Source organism: Podarcis cretensis (genome assembly GCF_951804945.1).
Source record: "Podarcis cretensis genome assembly, chromosome: 1".
Lineage (NCBI taxonomy): Eukaryota > Metazoa > Chordata > Lepidosauria > Squamata > Lacertidae > Podarcis > Podarcis cretensis.
The window spans coordinates 100,821,219-100,846,788 of NC_137170.1; the positions used below are offsets into that span (position 1 = coordinate 100,821,219).

The 25,570-nt window shown below is 41.8% G+C and overlaps 1 protein-coding gene across 1 annotated transcript in view; it reads right to left on the reverse strand.

Moving 5' to 3' along the window:
- LOC307226379 (von Willebrand factor D and EGF domain-containing protein-like) overlaps positions 1-25,570 on the reverse strand; it is a 201,864-nt gene that overhangs the window by 27,829 nt on the left and 148,465 nt on the right. Inside the window, exons 23-26 of the mRNA XM_079995170.1 lie at positions 13,789-13,884; positions 12,277-12,372; positions 9,823-9,918; positions 8,381-8,476 (exon numbers count right to left, since the gene is read on the reverse strand). Of these exons, the coding sequence (XP_079851296.1) occupies positions 8,381-8,476; positions 9,823-9,918; positions 12,277-12,372; positions 13,789-13,884 (384 nt within the window). The remainder of the gene's footprint in view (positions 1-8,380; positions 8,477-9,822; positions 9,919-12,276; positions 12,373-13,788; positions 13,885-25,570) is intronic.

The following is a 25,570-nucleotide window of genomic DNA, read 5'->3' on the forward strand; positions in this document are numbered from 1 at the left end:
GGCACTGTTATACAGCGGTTTCGCTCCTTCCTCCTGGGCCGTGTTCAGAAAGTGGTGGTGGGGGATGAGTGTTCAGACCCCTGGGCCCTCACTTGTGGGGTGCCTCAGGGTTCCGTCCTCTCCCCCATGCTTTTTAACATCTATATGAAGCCGCTAGGAGAGATCATCAGGGGGGTTGGACTGGGTGTCCATCAATATGCAGACGATACCCAGCTCTACCTCTCTTTCAAATCAGAACCATTGAAGGCGGTGAAGGTCCTGTGTGAGTGCCTGGAGGCAGTTGGAGGATGGATGGTGGCTAATGGATTGAAGTTGAATCCTGACAAGACAGAAGTACTGTTTTGGGGGGACAGGGGGCGGGCAGGTGTGGAGGAATCCCTGGTCCTGAATAGGGTAACTGTGCCCCTGAAGGACCAGGTGCGCAGCCTGGGAGTCATTTTGGACTCACAGCTGTCCATGGAGGCACAGGTCAATTCTGTATCCAGGGCAGCTGTGTACCAAGTCCACCTGGTACGCAGGCTGAGAACCTACCTGCCCACGGACTGTCTCGCCATGGTGGTGCATGCTCTAGTTATCTGCCGCTTGGACTACTGCAATGCACTCTACGTGAGGCTACCTTTGAAGGTGACTCGGAAACTACAACTAATCCAGAATGCGGCAGCTAGACTGGTGACTGAGGGCGGCTGCCGAGACCACATAACACTGGTCTTGAAAGACCTACATTGGCTCCCAGTACGTTTCCGAGCACAATTCAAAGTGCTGGTGTTGACCTTTAAAGCCATAAACGGCCTCGGCCCAGTATACCTGAAGGAGCGTCTCCACCACCATCATTCTGTCAGGATGCTGAGGTCCAGCGCCGAGGGTCTTCTGGCGGTTCCCTCATTGCGAGAAGCAAAGCTACAGGGAACCAGGCAGAGGGCCTTCTCGGTAATGGCACCCGCCCTGTGGAATGCCCTCCCATCAGATGTCAAAGCGATAAACAACTACCTGACATTCAGAAGACATCTTAAGGCAGCCCTGTTCAGGGAAGTCTTTAATGTGCGATATTTTAGTGTATTTTTGGTTTCTATGGAAGCCGCCCAGAGTGGCTGGGGAAACCCAGCCAGATGGGTGGGGTACAAATAAATTATTATTATTATTATTATTATTATTATTATTATTATTAGCTTTTGGGGGGGAGCTATTGATCTACTGATGATCTACCTGCTGGACATGCCTGATCTACATGAAACCTCTGAGTGGGGTCACCCAGAGTTTTCAAGTACATTGTCAGCAAAATGCTGATAGCACATAGCTCTACTTCTCCTCTACATCTGCAGCTGTGGCAGTGGATGTGCTGGACCATTTTCTTGCCCCAGTAATGGACTTCTGTCGGCTGTCATTTGTGGGTGGAAGGGGGAGTGCCTCCATTTAATCCATCCCCTGCCCTCAGTCCAGCATAAGGGATGTTTGGATTGGTCTGTTATTCATTGAAAATTCATAACTGATATCCACATAATACATTGAAGTTGCCCATTCCAGATAAGGTAGATCATCATGTAGTATCTATCTAACTTTCTATGGTATTAAAGTAGGGACGCGAGTGGCGCTGTGGTCTAAACCACTGAGCCTCTTGGGCTTACCAATTGGAAGGTTGGCGATTTGGATCCGCATGACAGGGTCAGCTCCTGTTGCTTTGTCCCAGCTTCTGTCATCATAGCAGTTTAAAAGCATATCATTGCAAGTAGATAAACAGGTACCGCTGTGGCAGGAAGGTAAACAGCATTTTTATGAGCTCTAGCTTCCTTCACAGTATCCCATTGTGCCAGAAGCGGTTTAGTCTTGCAGGCCGCATGACCCGGAAAGCTGTCTGTGGACAAACGTCGGCTCCCTCAGCCTGTAGCGAGATGAGTGCCACAACCCCATAGTCACCTTTGACTGCCCTTAACTGTCCGGGGTCCTTTACCTTACCTATGGTATTAATGGTCTGTTAGGTTGGCAATGGCAATGCAAGTTTTGCCATTTGATCTAACTGGCACTGGAAATAGGTAGACAAAGAACTGAACACCATTAATGCTGAGCTTTACACAGTATGCTAAGAATGTCGTGATTCATCTCTCTTGCATACTGCAACATCTTATATCTTTTAATAAGATTACCCTTTCCATTAGACCATAATTTAGCACAAAAGGACAGGGTTTTTCACTTTAATACCTCTCATTTTAGCTATAAGAAACAAAATGAGGAATCTTATGTAGGGAGAATATTAACTCAGATTCCTGGTGTCAGTTACAAGCCCTTTCCCTTTGTCTGGACCCTTTCAGAAGAACTGAAAGTCCATGTACTTAACTAACCTTTCCTGAAACTATAATTTAGATTCTGTTTAGCCCCAGGACAATAATTACCTGTCATCACATAGCCTGAGCAATACTGGAGATAAGGGGAGAACAGGAATATGCTGCAGTGCTGACTAGGAAGATACAGTTTTAGAAACATTGGATTTCTTTGCCCCGAGAGGTTGGTAAATTGACCTCAACAATTTATCCCACCTCAGTGAAAGGCAAAAGAGTACCTCCTAGCGATATGTTCTTAACCAGCCAAACAATCAAATGTATCAGATACAGCTGCTAGGTGTTAATGCCAAAAAATAATGATAAATGATTGAATAGTAGGATAGGACAACATGTATTCTTGATGCATTTTCAAGGGGAAAGTGTTATAAACGGCAATGGTCAGATTAGGTCAGCAGAGAATCATATGAAAAATACATCATTAGTAAAGGGATCCATAGCTAAGGTACATACCTTTTTCAACAGGTGAATAACCTCATTTAGTTTATATTAAATATGACCAGCCCTTAACCACAACTGGTGAAAATAATATACCATTCTTTGATATCATTTATCAGAAGATGTGTTACTAAAGTGATTGAGGTACATTGTATAAAAGAAAGATAGGTACCAGAATTCTTAACTAACAGCTGATTGACACCTCCCCAAAGGACCTCATGCAGTATGTGAACAGATATTAAGAATGTTCAGAACCACAAACCCCACAAAATTGTGAGACAAGTCGTTCAGTGGTATTGTGGTGCACTTGATTTGCTATTTTCACTACTGAGCTGTTATGAAATACAATCATCCAAATGTCAAGTTATTATTATTTGTGGGTTGTTGTTTTTTTAAGGCTAATGAGTTCACTACTTTTTTAGGCTTCAATGTTGGCTTTTTCAAGATTCCAACATACCCTTCATTGAGGGATTATTTTTTCAAAGTGCAAAAAAACTGTCTTCAGGTATAAGCCAAAATGATGGTCCTGGGTAGTCATGTGAAGCTAGCAGCCACATTGCACTTGATCGATGCTATGATCTAGTTGAGATGCCTGCAGTGCAGGGGGTGGGACCAGCTGACCCTCAAAGTACCTTGCAACTCTACAAGTCTATGCTGGATACACTAGGAAATGTGGGGAATTTAAAATAGTGAGCATTAATGTAGGGTGGGGCTCACCTTGCAAAACTTCCCCTCATACTTTGAATCCCAACCAGAAATTACCAATTTTCCTCCAACTAGCTTACTTTAGATGGAGTGATTTGTGAAACTAGTGACTCACATCCTTAATGTATTAATGTATTAAGGATGTTAAAAAAAACACCCTTCTCTGATATTTCTGCAGATAATTCTTCATTAACAATTATTCAACAACCATATTTGCAAAAGAAGACATTCAATTTTGGAGGGTTTTTTTAAATTGAAAAATATATATTTCAAAAGGTTGTATGGTTATTACTTCACGTATCAGCATATTATGGGTTGTCATACTCAGAGCAGACCCCTTAAAATAAGTGGACTGAAGTTAGTCACACATCCATTCATTTCAGTAGGCCTACTCTGATGGAAAGAAGTCTTTGAATCATTAGAATCATTGAATCATAGAACTGTAGAGTTGGAAGGGACCATGAGGGCTATCTAGTCCAACCCCCCTCAATACAGGAATCTTTTGCCCAACGTGGGGCTTGAACCCATGATTCTGAGATTAAGAGTCTCACACTCGACTGACTGAGCTAGCAAGTCATGGGTTCCTAACTGAAAAGTACAGCGCTATGTCATAATTGTGCATTACTTCGACTTAAGAAATGTCTGTTTAGCTTATGCCAGTCTTTATTTTTTAAAATCCAAGACTTTATAAGAAGGATAAGCATTGTAAAGCCTATATGCCATGTTTCTCCAACCTACGCCAAAAGTATTGTGTATGTTTTCCTCTTTAAAAAACCACCCACAGCTTCACATTGCGGGGGGCAGGGAGAGAAAAACCCATAGGCTAGAGAAAAAGCCTTATGCTGCTGACCCCTGCTTTAAGAGGGTAATAAATCAATGTTCAAGTAGTGTTATTTCTTTAAAATTGAAGTATGGCTAAATATTGTTCTGATATATAATTTGCCATGAAAGGCATTTTCTTTAAGAGAGCTTTTGTTGTTTGGCCCTGTGTGGATGCTGAATAATGGAATTCTCAGCAAGCAGAATATAGGGAGCCTGTACAGTAACTGATGCATAATCATACATTTTGCTGTCAGCTCTGGCATCCTCTTCATTTTGCTTGCAAGAGTCTGGATAGCATAATCACAGTGTGGTTGTTTGTCAGCAAGCATAAAGTGTTGAAATCTCTGCACTTCAGCTGCCAGCCAATCCAAGATGTGTGATTTACATAACATCCCCCCCCACCGCCCTGCTCCAGCGCTATATTTGTTTACACCAACAATCAACATCCACTTTCAACCTGAATGCATTTTATTTAAAATTAAAGACATAGCAAAACAACGATAGAACAAGACTGAATGACAAGAGACATGGTGAAGAATATGTTCTGCCTCGTGCAACGGCAGCTGCCGGAAAAGGTTCCATAGAAAGCTAAAACAAACAAATAAACTGTGGAAGGAAGGAAACGAGGCCATAAGTGGAGCACTTCCACAAACTCATAAGTGAATGAAGGGTGATTGTCACTTCTCACTGTTGTGCCCTTTGTGCTTAAAGTTCATTTGATTTAAGATGATAATAAGAAATTTATTTATTTTTTTTAAATAATTTTTATTAACTGGCCAATCACATCAAATTAAATCACATCATATAAATTCCGAATTACAAAGCCAAATTTTTAAATTTTGTTGGGGGAACCCATACTTCAAGATCCAAAGGGGAATTCAGATCATCTTCTTATTACTGCGTTAATGTCCAAATCAGTCCCAATCAGTCCAAACAAAGTTCATAATTCTATCCAGTCTTATCTTGGTGTTGCCACATCATATCTTGTTCGTATAATTTCTCTTTTTCCTTTACGATCTCTTCTGTTAGTCTCCTTAAGCCGATAGCAAGTGTAATAATCCTGTGTGTGGATTTCCCGTTCCTCCACTAAGTCCAGATGGTTTCCATATATCTCCTTCGTAGATAACATCACTTTATCCATCGTAAATTTTTGCATTTGTCGCTCTTAAGTCCCACCGAGGAGTTGATTCACGATATGTAAACAACTCTATTTCTCTCTTTCTCCTCCCAGACCCAAGAGCTCCCACAATGCCTCACAAAATGGCGAACGGATAATAAGAAATTTATTGCCCATCATTTCAAGCTCACTTGATTTAAAAAAAAAATTACAAAGAAAGGATAATACAGAATACAACAGTGCATTAAAAGTTAGAACAGGGGTCACAGGATCAGAATTGTGGCGTTGGAAGGGACTCCTAGGATCATCTAGTGAACCTCTCAGCAATGCAGGAATGTGCAGCTGTTCCATACAGGGATAAAACTTGCAATCTTGGCATTATCAGCAGTATGCTCTAACCAGCTGAGCTGTAGTTGCTTGGCAGAGGAGTCAGCTTTCCACAAGTGACTTCCATGCATCTGCGGCAGGGATGAGGGACCCGTGGTCTGTGTATCCCTCTTGGCTTGCCAGGCTTCCCCATTTGGCCCACAAAGCCATACACATGCACCTTACATCTGGTAAGGGTGGAGCTTGCCCAAAGATCACTTTGTGCAGCTCCCAAAGTGCCTGACAACCAGCTGGCTCTTGGGAACTTTTGTAGTGTTGCACAAAGCAAGGGCCCAGCACTAAGCAGGATCACTCCCCCTTCACATCAGCCTCCAAATGATTTGCATCCTTGTGGAGTATCAAATGCATATTTGTGAAGGCAAATATACCCGTGGAAACAAGAATAGAAGCTACGGGGGACGGTACAGAAAGCAGGACAAGGGTTAAGCGCTCCTTCTCCTAGCATTTAGGCCTTTCAAATTACCTCTTGCTGAAGTATCCATTGGATGCTCGCACCAGTGCTTGCAACTCATGTGTAGTTCTAGTCTTAATCTAGGAATGCATGCCAAATACACTTCATGGTTACTGAGCAGCCACAAACCATTTCTGTATTGGTTTATTAGTCACAGAAAGAATTTGATGAGTGTCTATTCTAAATCTGAACTATTCTGAACTAATGAACTTTCCATCTCAAAAATATTTCTACAGAAAATGAAAGGAAAACATTCCAGTAAATGTGTAATATTCATAGAATCATGGAATTGTAGAGTTGGAAAGATCTACAAGGGTCATTCTAGCTAAACACCCTTCAATGCAGGAATCTTTCATCCAATGTGGGGCTCAAACCCACAATCCTGAAATTGAGTCTACCAGCTGAGCTATCCTATTCAGCTAAGTTTTCCTCAGAGTCAACCCACTAAAATTGCAGAAGATGACTAAATTAGGTCCATTACCTTTGTTAGGTCTTCTCTGAGGAAAACTTGGTTGACTGCCACTCAATATCCTGAAAGCAGTGTAAACTGAGAGAAGCAATAATGTTTAAGTAGGTAAAAGGTAAAGGTAAAGGTACCCCTGCCCGTACGGGCCAGTCTTGACAGACTCTGGGGTTGTGCGCCCATCTCACTTAAGAGGCCAGGAGCCAGCGCTGTCCGGAGACACTTCCGGGTCACGTGGCCAGCGTGACATCGCTGCTCTGGCGAGCCAGAGCCGCACACGGAAACGCCGTTTACCTTCCTGCTGGTAAGCGGTCCCTATTTATCTACTTGCACCCGGAGGTGCTTTCGAACTGCTAGGTTGGCAGGCGCTGGGACCGAGCAGCGGGAGCGCACCCCGCCGCAGGGATTCGAACCGCCGACCTTTCGATCGGCAAGTCCTAGGCGCTGAGGCTTTAACCCACAGCGCCACCTGCGTCCCTGTTTAAGTAGGTACACTTAGCTAAAAGAGAGGGAAACATCTCAGCATTTCACGGTTCTTCAGAGCTGTTGACTGAGAAACCTCCCATGTAAGCAGGCAGAACTGCAACAATACTGACTGGTCTGCTTTGAGAAATGGAAGCAATATATTTTAAAGGTAGAAACAGCACTTTTTAAATGTACCCTGACCTTACAGCTAGATGTCAAACTTAAGGCATTATCTATCTATCTCTCCCCTCCCCACCATTTCTCCCTTCTAGGTTCTTCCAGCCATGGGCTTCTATTTAGTTGTGTATTTTTGCAACAAAGCAAGGATGGTGCTTCATTGTTCTCTCAGCTGAAGGGATAATCAATGCAATATGGGGAATAAGGCAGCTTGCATGGCTGGAGGGGGATTCTGAACTGCTTTTTTCTTTGTCTGAAAGTTAAAAGTCCTTTGGAAATATACAGCCTTCTCATGCCATGTGTGGTTGCTTCACAGTTCCCTCCTTGCCACTTTCAAGCTGGTTTATGTGCGTGTCAAGAGAAGTTTGGGAGAATGAATTTTCGCCTGTCTTAAATTCCCTGTATGACAGACATAGGGAGTTGCTGTGGAATTTGTACAACTGCCAAAATAACAAATCTCCCATAAGACTACGGGAATCAAATGCGAATAGATATGCTAAGGTGTAGAGAGAATTATGACTGATAGGAAGAAAGAAGTAAAGCAAAAATCTTATTAGCTAACTTTATTAATTAGGCTAGAAAGATAGCACAGTGACATTTTAGATGGTCTTAGTCAGAGGCTGTGGATTGGGCTTTAATAATTTTCCTCACTAAGTTTAATGCCATCTAATTAGCTCATTTCACCCTGCAGATTTGCTCAGTTCACTTGAAATGAATTTAAACATATACATAGACAAGATCAGAACAAAATAGGCTTAAGCGCTTCCCTTTCTTTGATGCCATGATAGCGCCATTAATACACTGGGACATGGTCTAAGCAAACCTCTGGTAATGGGATGTACCGCCTTTTGTAGTGAGGCTGCCAATATACGTGCCATGATATAAAAATTGAAGATTAGTACATTAATCCAAGCTAAATGTCCTATTTAACGTGCTTGGTAATAATAAACTTCCTTAGGTGAAAATGCATTTCTAAGGCAGGATATATTTGAAAAGTTAAAGAGAAGCAAAAAAAACCCCCTTACTTTTCTGACACCTTCTTCCAACATAACCTTCCATGCAGGAGCACACGTTGTTTCTCATACACTGTCCATTGTTTTTACAAGGAGGATTGCAGAAAGCTAATTTGAAAAAGCAAAGAAAGAAAGTAAATGCCTCACTACTAATGTGACTGGGAACTGCAGCATAATCTCTAGGCAGCATGATGCTATGGAATGCAGTACCAGCAAGGCAGTGCCTAGAATAATATCCAAGACTCCAGATTGGTGTAGCTCATGTTTCCACGGCTGCTTGTTTCTAGCCGTAAAAGTTGCTGTGGCATTGGGGGAGAGGGAAATTGTCATGTTTTTACACTGAATTAAGGTGCTGCAGTTCATATGACCTGGACACAAAGGGCTAAAGCCCCTCTCCTCCATGCCATATTCCCAATGCATCTTCCCTCCTCCAAACAGACTTGGTGAAAAAGACAGAAAGAAAAACCCTATGAGGGAAAACTCCATTGCAAATCATTCATTCATGGTTTTCCAAACTTGGATCACCAGCCATTTTTGAACTACAACTCCCATCATCCCTAGCTAGCAGGACCAATGGTCAGGGATGATGGGAATTATAGTCCAAAAGAGCTGGAGACTCAAGTTTGGGAAATCCTGCCTTAGTCAATAACACTACATGAAGATTGTTTTTGGCAGTGTTCTAAAAATGCACAAAACAAAACAGGAAAGAATGATATATATCATAAATTGTATAGTAACTAAAACATCTGTGACAGGAAAAAAACTATTGACTGCTCTCACACATTAGTAGGGAGTAGTAAAGTGGGAACCATGTTTCCTGTGACATGCAAACACAGTCTTTTTGTGATTAGATTAGGTTAAGATTGGGAAAATATGCATGCATTTGTAACCAAAAGCTTATATCAGATGCCTCCGCTCCCCACCCCCATAAGAGAAGAAAAGAACCAGCTAGACGGTTTCTATGGGTGTCAAAGCAACTCAGTTAGTGAAAGTTCAGCCCCTGATAAAGAAGAAAAGAAGAGAAGTAGTTTATAGTCTGCCCTTCTCATGTACACTGAATTTAGATTAATGTGGGTAAGTATCAGGCTATTTCCTATAATTGTGAACATACTGGGATGTGGAATAATAAAACGCTGTCTTCTATACTGTGTAACATTTTGCCAACATATACTTTGAAGTTCAGTTAATTACACATTGCAAATCCGTTTGCAATGGTACATTCAATATATTTTTCACACATTCCACTCTGTTGCAGAAAAGAAAGTATAGAATGTATCACACAGCTTTCAGTTGAGACATTATTCTACACATCCTCTACAATATGCCGGCTACACGGTAGGTGACTTGTTCTGGATAAAACTGTGATGCAAGTGGATGTAGCAAATAATTGATGAAGATGTTAAAGTAGAGGAAAGGTATATTTTCACCAATGGGATTCTATTTTTCCACCTTACCGAATTGACACTGAGGTCCAAAGAAACCATGAGGGCAAGCACACGTATTCGGCCGAATGCAGGTCCCACCATTTAGGCAAACCGGATTGCAAACAGCTGCATACAATTGAGGAGAAATTCATTGGTTAGTACACAACCATACATTTTTATTCCTGGTTTTTCATAAACAATAAAGAATCCTTGTTTTAAACAAGGGTCACGATCCAAAATGGCACCTAAAACAGTGCTTCACTGTGATCAAGACATCCCCCCCATACCAGCAGTGTGTTTTATTTCTTAATTGTTTTGTAATCTTTCTCTCAGGTGGGCTTGTACTCCTGAGGCATAATGTGTTCCTCTTTGGGCAGTTTTGGATGACTGATCAGTGGTTTGGGGGGTGGAGTGGGGAAGGGGGATTAGCGTAAGCAATTTAGGCTTTCCCAGCTTGTTGGAAATGTGGTGCTATTGAGATCTTCCATACGCTGACATAACTTCCATTTGTTCATAGCACATAAGAGGTGTGCATTGCATTTTAGCATTGCTGTAAAGGATTTGAGGAGTCTGTCAAGAAAATCTATAAACCACTTAAACCGGCATTTGTGTGCACAAATCATCTTGGTCTCCTATTGGACAAAAAACACCTTAAGGGAACCCAGGCTTGTTTTATTGGTTTGTGGATCAAATGAGAGGGTTTATAAACATGCAATTCAAGATTTGTCATTTGCTCCGAACAAACCATCTTGCGACAGGCTTAGTAGTTTATATGAATAAGATAATCATTTCAGCATGCATAATCCTCCCCTGAAATCCATGAGCATTATATGTGGGGCAAAAACAATGCAGGACAGCACTCTATGGGCAGAATCTAGAGAAAGTAAGGTTCACTTAATTGCCATTGAAACTAATTGTGCTCAAGTACGTTAATAAAAATGTGTGTCTCTTTTATCCCTAAATGCACACACATTGTTATTGCAGAAAAGATTTGCAGGGGCTGAAAAAGACAGCAATCTGCCAGTCTCAGAGATTTTCTGAAACCAATCAACAGTATAACAGCAGGAATGTACGGGGCAGGGGGACAATGCTGTGCTGCCGCCTTCCTGACAGCTGCATTGCTACTGATTACTGGGGCAAGGAAAGAGTAGTGGCAAGATCAGGACTGCATGGGGGCACTGGCAGGTGCACCAGATTCACTTCTGCTGCTTCTGTGCAGCCTCAACATTCCCACCATGCCTGCCCCATATTGTCTCAGCAAGCAGCAGCAACACCACAGCTGGGAGGCTGGTAGTACAGCACTGTCCCACCGCACCAGACACTCCTGCAAATTAATACATACATACATACATACATACATACATACATACAAGTATTTATATACCACTGTATCCGGGAGACATACAATTTTAAAATACAAAGCGCTGTTTGAAAAAATAATAATCAGATAATCATTAAAGTGACTGGTTAATAAGTACAGATAGGGTGAACTTACAGAATCAGCTATTTGCCACAACCAGCCCTTTAGAACTTTCTTCTCCATTATAACCACTTATTTTTAAGGAAAGGCCTGGTGCTGTAATGTTTTTATTATATATGATCTTTCAGGTGTGTGTGTGTGTGTGTGTGTGTGTGTGTGTGTGTAAAAACCTCAAGTGACTGGTTAATCAAAAATAAAATTCAATAGCTGGAAATCATCCCTGTGAGCTAAAAAAAAAAAAAAAGTCTTCAGGAGATGCCTAAAAGTCAAAAGTGTGGACACCTTCCAAATATCTTCTGAAAGGCCTTTGTAATACAGGGAACAACTAACAGTGCTCCTCTGGATGATCTCAACCATAGAACTGGGATGTATGGGCTCAGGTGGTCCTTACCAAAACAAACAATATTGACAAGTGAACCTTAGGTTCTCTGGAAAAGAGGGAGTCACCAAACAATTCTGCAGGTAGCTCTAGGACTTGTAGAACCAAAGAGAGATGCCCCTATAAAACATGCTCTTTCAAGAACTACATGCTACAGTTCCTGAGCTCTCAATGGCATTTCCTATGCACCGGCAGAAGGAGCCAACAGACTGTGATGTTCAACTAGTGGCCAGTGGGAGTGGCACAAGTCCCATAATGGTCAAGGGCATCTGAGATCCTGGAGCAAGAGCAAGAACTAGTGATAGGATAGATGTCACCAGATCACAGGGACAGGAAATGGTGTCTAAAGGGACTTTTATCCCTCACTCACAATAAATAGACCCACATGTGATATACTGTCAATTCTGGCTATAAATATAAATTAGGCAGTCAGAACCATAAGGAGACTGAACAGTGGAGCTTAAACGATGCCAATTAGCCCTCTGATTTTTCAAAACAGACGACACAGAAGGAGAGGGGGACTCTGCTAGAAGTACATGCTGGACCTAGACAAATGATGGATGGGCATTGCCAAGTGAGGGTGTTGCACCCTTAAGCTATAAAGGATTATGCTGTACATCTTTACCTGTCTCACACAAAGGGCTGCTCCATCCAGGTTTGCATTCACATTCATCCGGTGCAATGCATTTCCCACCATTGTGACAATGCCTATTACATACCACTAAAAGAAGAAATTAGTCCAAGGTTATTTGAGCAAAGTACAAAGTACTGGTTTGTGTTTTTTTGCTTCAAATTGTGCTGATCAAAATCCAGAGCAGCTATGGAAATTTTCTTACCCCATTTACTACTAAAACTGAAATGAGAATGATATGTCACTTCCTTTTGTTTCCTGTTGAATTATAGACTATGAAAGGATTTATACAGAGACACTTTTTAAATATTCCAGTAATATAAGTGCATATAATCCATCCTGGGTAACCTAGTGTTCAAACATGGAGCAAAGAGTGCTATTCCAACACTATAATATACATTTGTGGTTTAAAGGTAATATAGACAGCTTTTGCTCTAAGGCAAATTATTTTGCTAACCACCCTTAACAATAGTTTGAACCTTAATGGCAAAGTTTGCTACTTTTTTATTTTGTCTGAGTATTTTTGCATTTGCTTGCATAGCCTTGAATTCCATAAATGTTACTGTACACAAGGCTTCTTCTATCAGTGCTCATGCACTGCAAGGTGGACAGACTTCTTATATACGGTAATTGTAATGTGCTTTAGGAAAGCACAGCACAGGGGTGATATTCAAACTTAAATATATTTGTAGACTGTAGCTGCTACTCAGATGTGTTTTGGTACTGAAGTACGTTTCCAAGCACAATTCAAAGTGTTGGTGCTGACCTTTAAAGCCCTAAACAGCCTTGGTTCAGTATATCTGAAGGAGTGTCTCCACCCCCATCGTTCTACCCGGACACCGAGGTCCAGTGCCGAGGGCCTTCTGGCGGTTCGCTCACTGCGAGAAGCCAAGTTACAGGGAACCAGGGAGAGGGCCTTCTCAGTAGTGGCACTTGCCCTTTGGAACACCCTCCCACCAGATGTCAAAGAGAACAACAACTACCAGACTTTTAGACGACAGCTGAAGGCAGCCCTGTTTAGGGAAGCTTTTAATGTTTGATGCATTACTGTATTTTAATATTGTGTTGGAAGCTGCCCAGAGTGGCTGGGGAAACCCAGCCAGATGGGCAGGGTATAAATAAATAAATTATTATTATTATTATTATTATTATTATTATTATTATTGAAAAGGCCTCTGTTCAGTCATCTTGATGTTGCTCACCAGGCACTGGCGAGACTGGCACAGGGCAAATGTACCAGCAGAACCAATATACCACTCCTGTTGGTGTGTTTGCACAATTCCAACCTTACCACCACCACCACCACTTCCTCTCTAACTCCCAGTAAGCAGCAGTGATGTGATCAAGCAGAGGTCAGATGAACAGCATGGCCTTACCACAGTGTCCACTACACTTATGAAAACTAAACATAGGCTGCATTCTAGGATAATTTGTTGAAAATACAGGGATGTCAACAAAGAAAATAATTAAATTCAAGAAAGGCAAAATAAAAACAGATGCACATACATGTTTCACATCTAGGACCCACAAATCCATAAACACAGGAGCAGATATTTGGAGTGATGCATGTTCCTCCATTCTCACATGAGGGATCACAAAATGCTACATTAAAATACAGAAAGCAGATAATTAGAGATTTGATATGGTATAACAGGTTAGCTACAATCAGGAGCCCCAGTGACCTGCACTCTGTTATTCTCACATAGCATTTTTCTATATTCCACGACTGCAAAATATGAACCTTCAAGATTTGCAGTAACAGCACAAGTCAATGATTAGAAGAGAGGGCATCAATAGCTGTGTCAGCACCACCACCTAGTATCTGAAGGTTACACCAGTATTTCAGAAACATTACGAGAGTGCTAATTGCCCATATTTATTTGTTTGCGATATCCGACGTCTGCCTACTCAAGAGTTCCAGGCGAGGAGAAAACAATAACATTAAAATCACAATTGACAATAAATCAATCAGCACCATAAAATTAAGGCCAAACACCAATAAAACAGATGGCAGAAGCAAAAATGAAACATCCCCATACCACCCCTCCCACCCAAAAATTGAGCAGAGATGTGCATCTTTACATTGTTGGGGTTCAGAACTTACTGGGTTAATGTTTTGTTCTGAGGTGTGCCTCCCATTCTGACGTTTGAAAGGAGGGAGGAGCTCTACTTGTTGTTCTGTCTGTGTCTCTGAGAGAGGACGCCATGAATGCTAGCAGTCCAGGAGAATTTGGGAAATGCTGAGCTGTAAATATTTGCTGCAATAAAGAACTGATGAATTTGGACATACACAGTGCTTGGTGTGTTTGGATCTGAAGCAGACTGCGACAGTTTTGATCCGCTGTGTTTTTACTCTGCAAGGCGAAACCGGAGAAGAAGAAGGTCTGAGAGCAGCTTGGCTGGGAAGCGTGCCGGACCGCATTATGCTGGGGCTAATTGGGGCCATAAAGCAATTAGCTGGCCAGTGCAATTAAGATCTTATCAGATCTTCACAGGTTATGGAGGACCTAATTACCGCTAATAAAACTGTTGCTGGGAGTCTGCCGGTGAGCTTTGAAGTTTGAAGCCAGCTTGGCAATAGCTGGAAGACGCTACTGAAGCGGCAGAGGTCTGCGTTCTGTGTTCTGCCTGCTGCAAGAGGCAAGAGTTGCTGAGGCAGAGAGCTGGGAAAGCAGCTGTGAAGAATCGGGTGCCGGAGAGCTGACTGGTGAAACGTGAGTACAGCAGCTGGGGCCCCGGGAAAGAGGAGAGAATGGCAGACAGCCAGGTCTTTGAGGACGTTCCGCTTGAGAAGCTCACTTTAAGAAGTTGGGCAACCTGGTCCAGAAGAGTAAGGGGTTGGTTTCTGGTTACTGGGCTTTGGGATGTAAGCCAGACAGAACCACTTCCCCTGAATCCAGGTCCTGAAGGGACAGACGTTACAGGCTTTGAGGCTGCGTTGCCTGAAGATAGCCAGCAGAGAATGCAAAGAGAGCTTGCTATGCTAAAAGCATGCGTACATGCATCATTTTTGCCCAGTTTGGAGGGCATAAAGTCAGCAAGGGCTGCCTGGGAGGTGCTGAGAAGTTTGTGTGAAACTTCAGCAGGATGCCAGAGCCCTGGAGAAGTCATGCAGAGCCTAGAAATGGCTGTAGCCCCAGTCCCTGAGGTGCAAGTCGGGGGGGCTGAGAATTCCAAAGGCAAGTTTCAAAAGTTTTCCACTGTGAGTGCTGAAGTGAAACGCAGTTTCAGCGAGGGCAGGGCTGGCACAGAGTGCTCTTCCGGAAGAAGGGGGGCCAGGCCAGCTGAAAGGAGCCCTGGGCAGTATTTTTCCACTGGTGATCGTCGTCGTCATGCAAAGTCTGGAAAGCGGCGTAGAGCTAGGCGTTTCAAGGTCGGCCACCTGGACAAAGTGAAGATAAGGCCTAAAGAGTCGCGTGGGAACGCAGAGGCCAGGCCGGTCTCCAAGGCAACGGAGGAGGCTACTTCTACGGAAGCTGCCAAGGTCCTGAGCAAGGGGGAGTTGGTTGCCAAGACAACCAGACAGAACTGCTGCAAAAGCCCAAAGAGAGGGGGCAGCGATACGTTTGTTGCCAGTATGGCTTTGTTTGAGGACAGCTCTGAGAGACACACTAATTTTCGTTTTGTAATTGACTCAGCAGCTAACTGCAACCTGATCCCAGAGACCCCTGCAGTCGAGATGTGGAATTGCAAGGCAATTCCGGCTGGGAAAACTGTTCAGTTTGCAAGTGGGGAAAAGAAAAATGTGAATAATGTTGCAAATGTATTGTTTTCTGTTTTGCAGGAGCAGATGGAAGTTTGCATTGTGCCAGGAGTGCAACACTGTATTTTATCTGTGCCTTATTTGTTGAAAAAGGGGTTTAAGGTTTGCTTTGAACACGATGTTTGTACAATCTCCAAAGGAGGGAAGCAACTGGTCAGAGTTGCAAAGGGGCAGAATGATCTCTTCATTCTTAAAACGTCCCTGGAGGGTGAGGGGAAGGTTGAGAAAGCACAAGCCCTGCGTGCTACAGTTCCCACTCATGTTTCATGTTCTTGTGTGTGGCATAAGAAGACAGCTCATGCCTGTCTTGAAGAACTACAGGTGCTACCTGAGGTTTCCAAAGGCTGTAAAATTGAGGAATGTGCAAGAGTCCTAGATTGTCAGGCTTGCAGACAGGCAAAGGTAAGAGGGTGCAGTTACCCCAGGGTGGAGAGGGTAACCACAAAACCTTTTGATCTTGTGCACATAGATCTGTTGGGTCCCATGAAGGAACCAAGTTTGGGAGGGGCCAGGTTTCTGCTGACGATGCAGGATGATTTTTCGCAGAACACCTGGACACATGGTCTCAAATCCAAGGAAGATGCAGCACAGCTGATTAGACGTTGGATTGAGGAGGTGGAACTAAGGTTCTCCACCAGAGTCAGGGAAATTGCTAGTGACAGAGGTTCACAGTTTACTGGGTCTGCTTTGCAGATGTTCTTTCACAAGAAAGGGATAAGTCACACAGTGACTTCTCCTCAACAGAGGGGGGTGGCAGAGCTCAGAAGTGAGGCTCTGGTTAAAGCTGCACAGGTGATGCTGTCAGATTCTGGGTTACCTCCAAAGTTTTGGATGGAGGCAGTTAAATATGTGAGCTTCACCTGGAATAGGTCCTACAATTCAGTGGTAGGAGACACACCGTTTTTCATGCTTCACGGGAGGAAACCGCAGGTTCACTTCCTCCGTGCGTTCGGATCAACGGCCTCGCTGCCGGTGCCTGAAGCTTTGCGAGGGCCAGGTGAACCCAAGTTCCAGAAAATGATCTTCTGTGGGTATGAGCCAACGGCTCGTGCATGGAGGTTTGCATATCCGTCAGGTGATCAGAGTAAGTTGCTGATCAGTAAACACGCTGAGTTCTGTAAGCAGGAGGAAAGGTCAAAGACCCCTGTCAGACGCGATATTCTTTCAGAATGTCTTTCTGATTCAGAGCAGGAAGGTTCTGATGAGGAGGAAGGAGAGCCAGGGGCTGAGTCTGCTGATGACGATCAGCTCACTGACCAAAGTCAGGAGCAGGATGGGGCATCTCCACAAGTTGTAAAAAGGGAGCCCAAGAGTGAGCCTAGTTCTCCTGTGAGGGTAATTCCAAGGATTCGAAGACGTGTTAAGTCAGAGGGGGAATCCCAGGATGCAAAGGACACACCTGCTGACCACAGTGAGTCAGAGGAAGTGCCTGAGTTTGTGCCCAGGCGGTCCAGTCGCACAACGAAGGGAATTCCACCTGAGAGGTATCAGGCCACAGGTGCGTGGGTGAGTTTCGCACAGTGCGAATCTGAGAGTTGTGAGGATGTTCCACAGATGCCTGACAGGAACGCCAGGAGAGGGCGCAAGGCATTGGGGAAGGGATTGATCTCACAGAGGTCTGCAAAGGTACATCCACAGGTCTTGTCAGAATGCTCGACAAGAGGGGGTGTTGGGGTTCAGAACTTACTGGGTTAATGTTTTGTTCTGAGGTGTGCCTCCCATTCTGACGTTTGAAAGGAGGGAGGAGCTCTACTTGTTGTTCTGTCTGTGTCTCTGAGAGAGGACGCCATGAATGCTAGCAGTCCAGGAGAATTTGGGAAATGCTGAGCTGTAAATATTTGCTGCAATAAAGAACTGATGAATTTGGACATACACAGTGCTTGGTGTGTTTGGATCTGAAGCAGACTGCGACAGTTTTGATCCGCTGTGTTTTTACTCTGCAAGGCGAAACCGGAGAAGAAGAAGGTCTGAGAGCAGCTTGGCTGGGAAGCGTGCCGGACCGCATTATGCTGGGGCTAATTGGGGCCATAAAGCAATTAGCTGGCCAGTGCAATTAAGATCTTATCAGATCTTCACATACATATCATGTTTGCTCAATCTGAAATAGCTTTTGAGGCGGCATCTTAGAAATGAAGGGAACAATTCAGGATGACGTTAAGGCAATTGTTCAACCACGGGAAGCATTTCAGCTTGCTAGATGGAACAATTCCTCCTTTCCTCATCCAAAACACAGTCCCAGGGGTTCTATTGGGAACCCCATACTAGGAAGCAGACGAATTATGAAAGGGTGGGGCATTACTGTGAGAGGGGGGTTATTTTGGGAGGGGGCTATTGGTTTTTGTATTAATTTTGTGTGTGTGTTTTTATCTTGTGAACTGCCATGATTTTATCTTGGGAACTGCCTGTACTCTGACAAATGGGATCCTCCTTAATGAGGGTCCTGGTTGCGTGTGGGCACCCCCGCTGGGAGAGTTGTTGCTGGACATGGCCCAAGCCTTAACCATTGGGCCCCAGGGTCGTACCAGGCTGTTTGGGCCAATCAGGGTGGTTTGTGCGATTCCTGGGGCCTATAAAAGCGGCAGCACGGCGTAACTGGGGAAACTTTCATTGTGCTACCGAACGCCCTCCCTCCCTCCCTAATTTTAGGTGCTGCTGCTTTGGCCTTGCTTTGGATTGGGTTGCCTGCTTTGGAGCAGGGGCTGGGTAGGATTTTTTTTCCATTTGGCAGATTGGATGTAGCCACTTGGTTTTTGCCTACCCCCTTAGCAATCGTCACAACTTTGTAAGGATTGGCGGTTAGGCATTGGCTTATTGAAGTGTGTGGGAGAGGAGGTGCAGCCATCACCTGCCCCTCCATGAATAAGGGTATTCCGGTAAAGGAATCTGGGGGTCCTGGATCTAGTCCGAAGTCCGCTTGAGGGGACTTGGCTTGAGGGGACATGGCTAGGGCCATGTCAGGACCACAGGAACCCCGGGGTGAGCTTCATTGGTCTTCATTGATGTTGCTCCCTCGTTTGGTGTTTACCTTTTCAGACTTCCAGCCAGAGTCAGTTATAGTCTGTTGCCAATGCCTAAGCCAACACTGCTCACTTTGCTGTAATCAATAAAGTTGTGGCCTAAATTTTGCCCAATAACTTAAACAAAAATTATGTGTCAGTGTGAAGTTATTTTCAGGCGAAGGGCTTGGGGGCCTCGAAGCGCAACCATTTGCAAGGTCCTTTAAGTCTTTAATATTTTGGTGGACCCATCTTACAAGGCATACTACTACTCTCCTTTAAGGTACAAAGCCAGTTGAGAAGCCATCCCCTCTTTGCAACAGTATTTGGCTTCTGCGTATTGATCAGCATAATTGGACAGTTCTGTGATTCTGAATGAATTAGTACAAATTTTAGAAAATTGGAATTGCAATGTTCAGTGAAATCCACCTACAGCTTTCCTAAAACAGTTGCAACAAATTCGGCATTTTTACCATTAAATGAAAAGAAGATGAGCATTTTATATAATGCTGCAAATAAGTAACCATCCAAATAATATCATAGTATATGGTCGAAGCCGCTATTGTTTTATGAAGTGATACAATCAGTTATATTGGGGTGGGGATGTTCCTGAAAATTGTTAGCTATTTTAACAACTACTGTCACATTGTCCCTGTAAGGCATAAATTTCACCAAGTATTATGTATTCCTTTTCTCTTTGTGAGTCATCTTTCTCTTTTCATCGTATCTTAAATTGTGAAGGGCACTGCATTTTTTCACTTCCCATGCCAAATCACTTCACCTATTATTTCACACATTTATACAGAATATGAAATTAAAAGAAATCTGCTGCTTGTTAGGAAGCCAGAGTTGAAAAGTGAACATCCTGGTTAGAGAAAACATAGGAAAGATATATAAAGTATAACTAGCAAGCTGTCACTAATAATAAAAAATTTTTTTTAGTACTAAATGGCTTTCCAAAGCCTGCTCAAGTCTCTTATGTGACAATTTTCTTCCCATCCTACAAACTCTCCACAACTAATTTTTTTTTTAAAATAAAATGACCCATTTTTGCTCACATTTTCTTATGTTGGCAGAAAATAGTAACAAGGAGAACATTATTTCAGCAAATTGACAATTTTATTGCAAAAAATATATATCGAAGTAAAGCTTTTTCCAAACTATTTCCACCATATAAGGATTCAATGCTATTTGGTTTCAGTGGCCTTTAAAATATCAGGGAGTGATGATATGGTCACCACCACGTTTGATTTCCCATTTTTAATGTGAGAACACGGAAACTGCTGAGTGAATGGGGAGGCATCTCTTGTGAGCCTAAGGAGATTCCTGTTTAATACAAAAAATGCAAGTTACAGGGGTGAAAGGGGGGGGGGGGTTGAAGGCAGAAAGATATGAAACAAAAGTGATGTCAGCTAAAATGGCAAATAATAGAGGATGTTTCTGATCACCTCTTGATACCCCTGCTCAATTTTTAGATCACCACTAATTTTTCATTCTAGATTGGGAAAGCAGCTAAGGTTCATTTAGATTTCCAGCTCAAAGTTTTCCATGCAACACTCCCCACAGGTTGCCACAATGGTCAATCTACACACAATCTAAGAACATACATAAAACAGTGACATATATAAAACCAATTCTCTTTTTATAATCAGTTTGAAACGACAACAGCACATTCATAGAATGAATTGAAATCCAAAACATATACCAACTGGGATAAACATTTTAGAAGGCTTGTTGAAAAAGGAATGTGTTTAACAGGCACTGGAAAAGCAATAGAGCATGTAGGTATTAGTATTAGTAAGTAAAAAAAAAAAAAAAAAAGTTTAAGGATCTAAAATAAATGCATCACATTTTCCATATTATACAAGAACAAAGAAAGTGCAGAAACTCCTGTCTATACTGCTGACTTTTGTTTCTGGGTTTTGTTTCTGAAACTTGCACACTACAACCCAAGCACAGCTATGCTGAAATCATGGAACTGCCCATTGTTTTGGTTGGGAAGGTGGGGACTAGGGGAGAAAAGAAACAAATAAGTTCTATATCCAGATGGAGATGGGAGTGGGAAGTTACTGTAGCATTTCTTATCTTTATCTTTATCTGCTCAACTGCGAACAACATTCACAAGACCTGGAAGCTTCAAGATCTTTTCTAGACTTCAGGGTTTTTTAATTAAAATAAATCAATTTCATTTAACTCTTTAATTCACTGTCTTCTTTGTATATAGTGAGTCTCCCAAACATGTTGAAACCACTACCTTATTTTTTAGTGGCTCAGTTCACTTCCACGCAATCTCTCTATTAGATGATGTGATAAGAATCATCAGGTTAGTCCTGTAAAACTATAAATGCAATCTGCTCAGATAGTGTGAATTCACTGAACTAAGTGTAATTTACATCGAAATAAACTTGCAGATCTTTAAAAATCACTTTTATTTTTTAAAAATAAAACACCAGGCCATATTTGCAGGCCTCTCCTACATAGCATTTGGGATACTCGCAAAAATCAATGCTGTGTTGTTGCACTTATTTTGGCATTCATAAATACAAACAGCTTATGTAAAATAAAATAAAAATTAACGGTAGATTTATTACTGAAACTATGATTAGCATAAATGAAACAGCCTATGCAACATTCATCTTGTTACTCTGGATGCGTTCTGATGAAGGTGAAGCTGCATTCGGTTTTTTACTTCACCTAATTAAACAATTAAGGGAGATACAACCTGTTCAAAACAGACCACAGACGTCATTAGAGAGTTTCATGTAATTACTGATCACAGTCCCATCAAGTGCTGTTGCTGTGCAATCACTATTTAAAATGGATGTACATGAACAAGAGTGGTGCCTGGCGGATAATAGCCATAGTAAATTATTTATCAACATCTAGAATAATTACATGATAAAATAAAGCCTGATGTCTGGGGCCTGCGGACAAACCCAGTGATTCTCAACATTTAACTGCATATGATATGATTGAAGGAGGTACTCTAGATTATGTGGTCTATGGACTGCGGCCTATAATAAAAGCTAACACAACTGTGTCAAATGGATGGCAGCCTTTGTCCAATAGTGGTTGCCGTTTCTAATAAGCTTGAGTAAAGCGTACCACAATATTTTAAGAACCATATTAGGCAATGTAAACTTTGAGGCATGGCAGCTCAAAGCTGTCATGAATAAAGATGAGAGGTATGAGGCCCATTTGATTAAGACATTTGAATTTATTACTGAAATTTAAACTAGTAAAATACTAGCGTTAACATTTTATCTCAGTCATGAAAAGTTGCCTCATTTTAATCTTCCTTTGGGTAACAAAGCCACAGTCATAATCTTTGTACATCTATCTGGATATTCCATTGTAAATATGCCACTGGTATAAATCTCAGGGGAGAGGAATTACATACAAAATACAATTATTTCTTGCAGGTATTCATAATGATGAAAAGTTAATTTTGTCAGGCACAAGTGCTACTCAACGTTTAGCATTCTTATCCTCAATTTATTCCCTCCACAAGACATTTATTTACTGTATTCTACAGTTCTCTGAAGGCCTCATTTGTCAAGAATATTACTGTAGGATTTTGCATTACTTTATTGTTTTAACACTCTAACTACCTCAGCACCCTAGCTCTCACCACCAGGAGTTAGCAACTACTACTACTATTATCCTTAAAGATTAGCTCATTCTAGCAGACACAACAAAATATCCAGTCTAAAATATTCTGCAAACCTAATTTTTAATATTCACATTTTGACATGCAAAAAGCAACAGACTCCACCCTGAGCTATCACAAAGTCTGCCACCTGGTACCTCAAAGAAGAAATGTCTGTCCATGTCCTTGTAATAAACTGTGCTTAAATGCAGTGCCTGAAGTGGGTTTAAAAAATGGAAATGGGATTGCTAGGCCAGACTCAGTTCTACCAGCCTGAAAGAAGTGGAATGGTACCCAACTTTAATCACTACTTAAAATAAGGCTTGTTTGATATTTTGTTGGTTCTTTGAGAAGCATAGATACACATAAGCACTTCATGTCATAAAGAAAGAAAGGAAACGGCAAGAGCCTTTTCCTATTTTTTATTCAGTGCAGCACATATTCTGGTGCACTGTGCTGTATTTCAGAAGCACTACAGATACCTCACTTGCAGATCCTGCATAGGTAGAATATTCATGACTCCTTACGCCCTAAATCAGTGGCAGCTGCCCAAGATATGACACGAGTGATACAATTAGTAACTATGTAAATGCTTTTTAAAAGAAAGAATAGCAGGCACAGAACAGAACCCTAGCTGGTGTGTGTGTGTGTGTGTGTGTGTGTGTGTGTGTGTGTGTGATGGGTTTTTTTCCTGTAACAATTTTATAAAATTCCACTATCTCATGATTTGGGAAAAATGCTTCTGTAATTCTGGAAGCACAAAACTGGGGGGAAGGGGAAAGGAGGAGAGAGAAGGAAAGGGATTTGATGGCATGTGAGAACGAAGAAGGGTCAGATAAGAGTAATGATGTATCTGTGGAGGCAGTTGCTAGCACAGAAGGCTGAAGGAAGGTGGGAAAAGGAAATTTTGAAACAGGGAGTTTGGTTTTTGTTACCAGATTAATTTATCTGAGCCCAAGGATTTCACACACCAGAAGGTCAAGTGGCACATCGGGGAAATGTTTGAATGTACAGTATGTGGCATGATTAGGGTCTGGTGCTATTTTTCTTCATTTCTGTAAACTTTGAGCTTTTAGAAACCAGTGAAAGGTTTTAATTGTGTGGAAGGCTTCTAGGGTGGGTGGATGATGGATTGTCTTTATTTTAAAGGAGTAGACATTTGTGCAATTGGGAATATAGTTTGGAGACTAAGGATTTCACACTGTATGGAAAATCAATGGCTAAATTTGGGGAGCAAAAAATAGTGCATGTGTATATGTCTGTCTGTCTATATAATTTTACTAGATGTCACTGTGTTGGTTTTGACACTGATTTTGTTTCTTCTATGAATGCTGAGTGTCTAGGGGGAAGGAACTGGTCCATTATTTTCCTGCAGTAATTTAACAAACAATAAATAACCCTCATGGTCAATCTTAAAATAAATAAAAAAGCAATCTGTATTAATTCAAAAGGGATAATCAGCATATGCTGATTGAAAAAACCTGTCACACAGTTTTTAAAAAAATGCTGAACTGTATTTTGTAAACTAAAATATTAACTATGAATGAAAAAGTACCTCACAAACTACAGTGTAATTTGTTTTAATAGAACAAGGTAACAGAGATTAAGTAGTTAATAACCAAATATACAAAGTAACCTATTAGCACTTGCTATGACCATGAATAACTAGCATCTGACTTATAAGCATCTATTTTCAGGTGCATCTATGAAAACTTGAGATAGGCAGTGGTAAACCTGCCTAATATATGGGGTTAGACAAGTCCTAGGAACAGCAGGTGAAGAAGCTACATTTCTTGAGCAAATAGGTTTCCATGCATATGGAAATTTAATTAGATTAATAGCACAGGTTATTTAATAATAAAATGATGAATTTAATTTGCAAGAAGAATTTTGAAAAAGGAATATACCCAGTCTCCCATAATTGTGTATAACATTATTTCACCGTGCTCCTTTAAATTGTCTAATTAATGTGCTAATTTAAGCAGGAAAGTTAATCATCTTTTTCATAATGCAACACAGTGATTATATCTCTGGAGACATGTATATCAGGTCATAGGACAATTATCCCCTCCTCACCTCCAGACTACTAGTGGAAGATTTTAAAAGATAAGTTATAATTTGGTACAATATAGGTTGTGAGTACTTGTATAGCTAATAGACATATGGTACATTCTGTTAGTTTCATTTATGCCTGTTTTAACGTTACAGCTGACAATAGACGTTTTCCCATTTTTTCATTCAAGTAATTTGGTCATAAATTTCAGTGGTCAACTTGTTGAAGGAAGTAGACTCTACTTCTAAATGTTGTGAATTCAGACATTTCTCCCTCTATCTCTCATACCAAATAGTTGTTCCTAGTAGTTGCTCCTAAGTGTCTAGCAGTTGCTAGTATATCAGCACATGATCCATGATTCTGGAAAATCAAAAACAGCCAGAGATGATGTTGGAGCCATTGGATGTTGGACCCAGACATGCCCTTTGTCAAATGGAAGTGTTCCTTCCATTCATGGAAGGGATTCCAATCCAGTGTAGGCTGCCAAGAAAGGAAGGCAGGGAGAAAAATTTCACCAATTCCCCCTTCCCCTTGTTCCATGTGCCAACTTCTGCACTGTTTCAGATTTCCTTAAACCTCCAAAGCACCTTTTCAGGAAATATGGAGGAAGTAGAAATCTGCAAAAAACAACAACCCAGCTTCCTCCCCTTCCACTGGCACAAATGTCCCATGGGAAGTTTCATTGTTCCTTAGAATAAAGAAACAGTGACTGAACAGGCATATCTCAGCCACATCAATCCAATAAGCTATATTTTACCCTTTATCCTCTACTCATAGTTTATTTTCTGCATAGCTTTCCTGCTGCAAATTAGGCAGTGTGGTCTTTA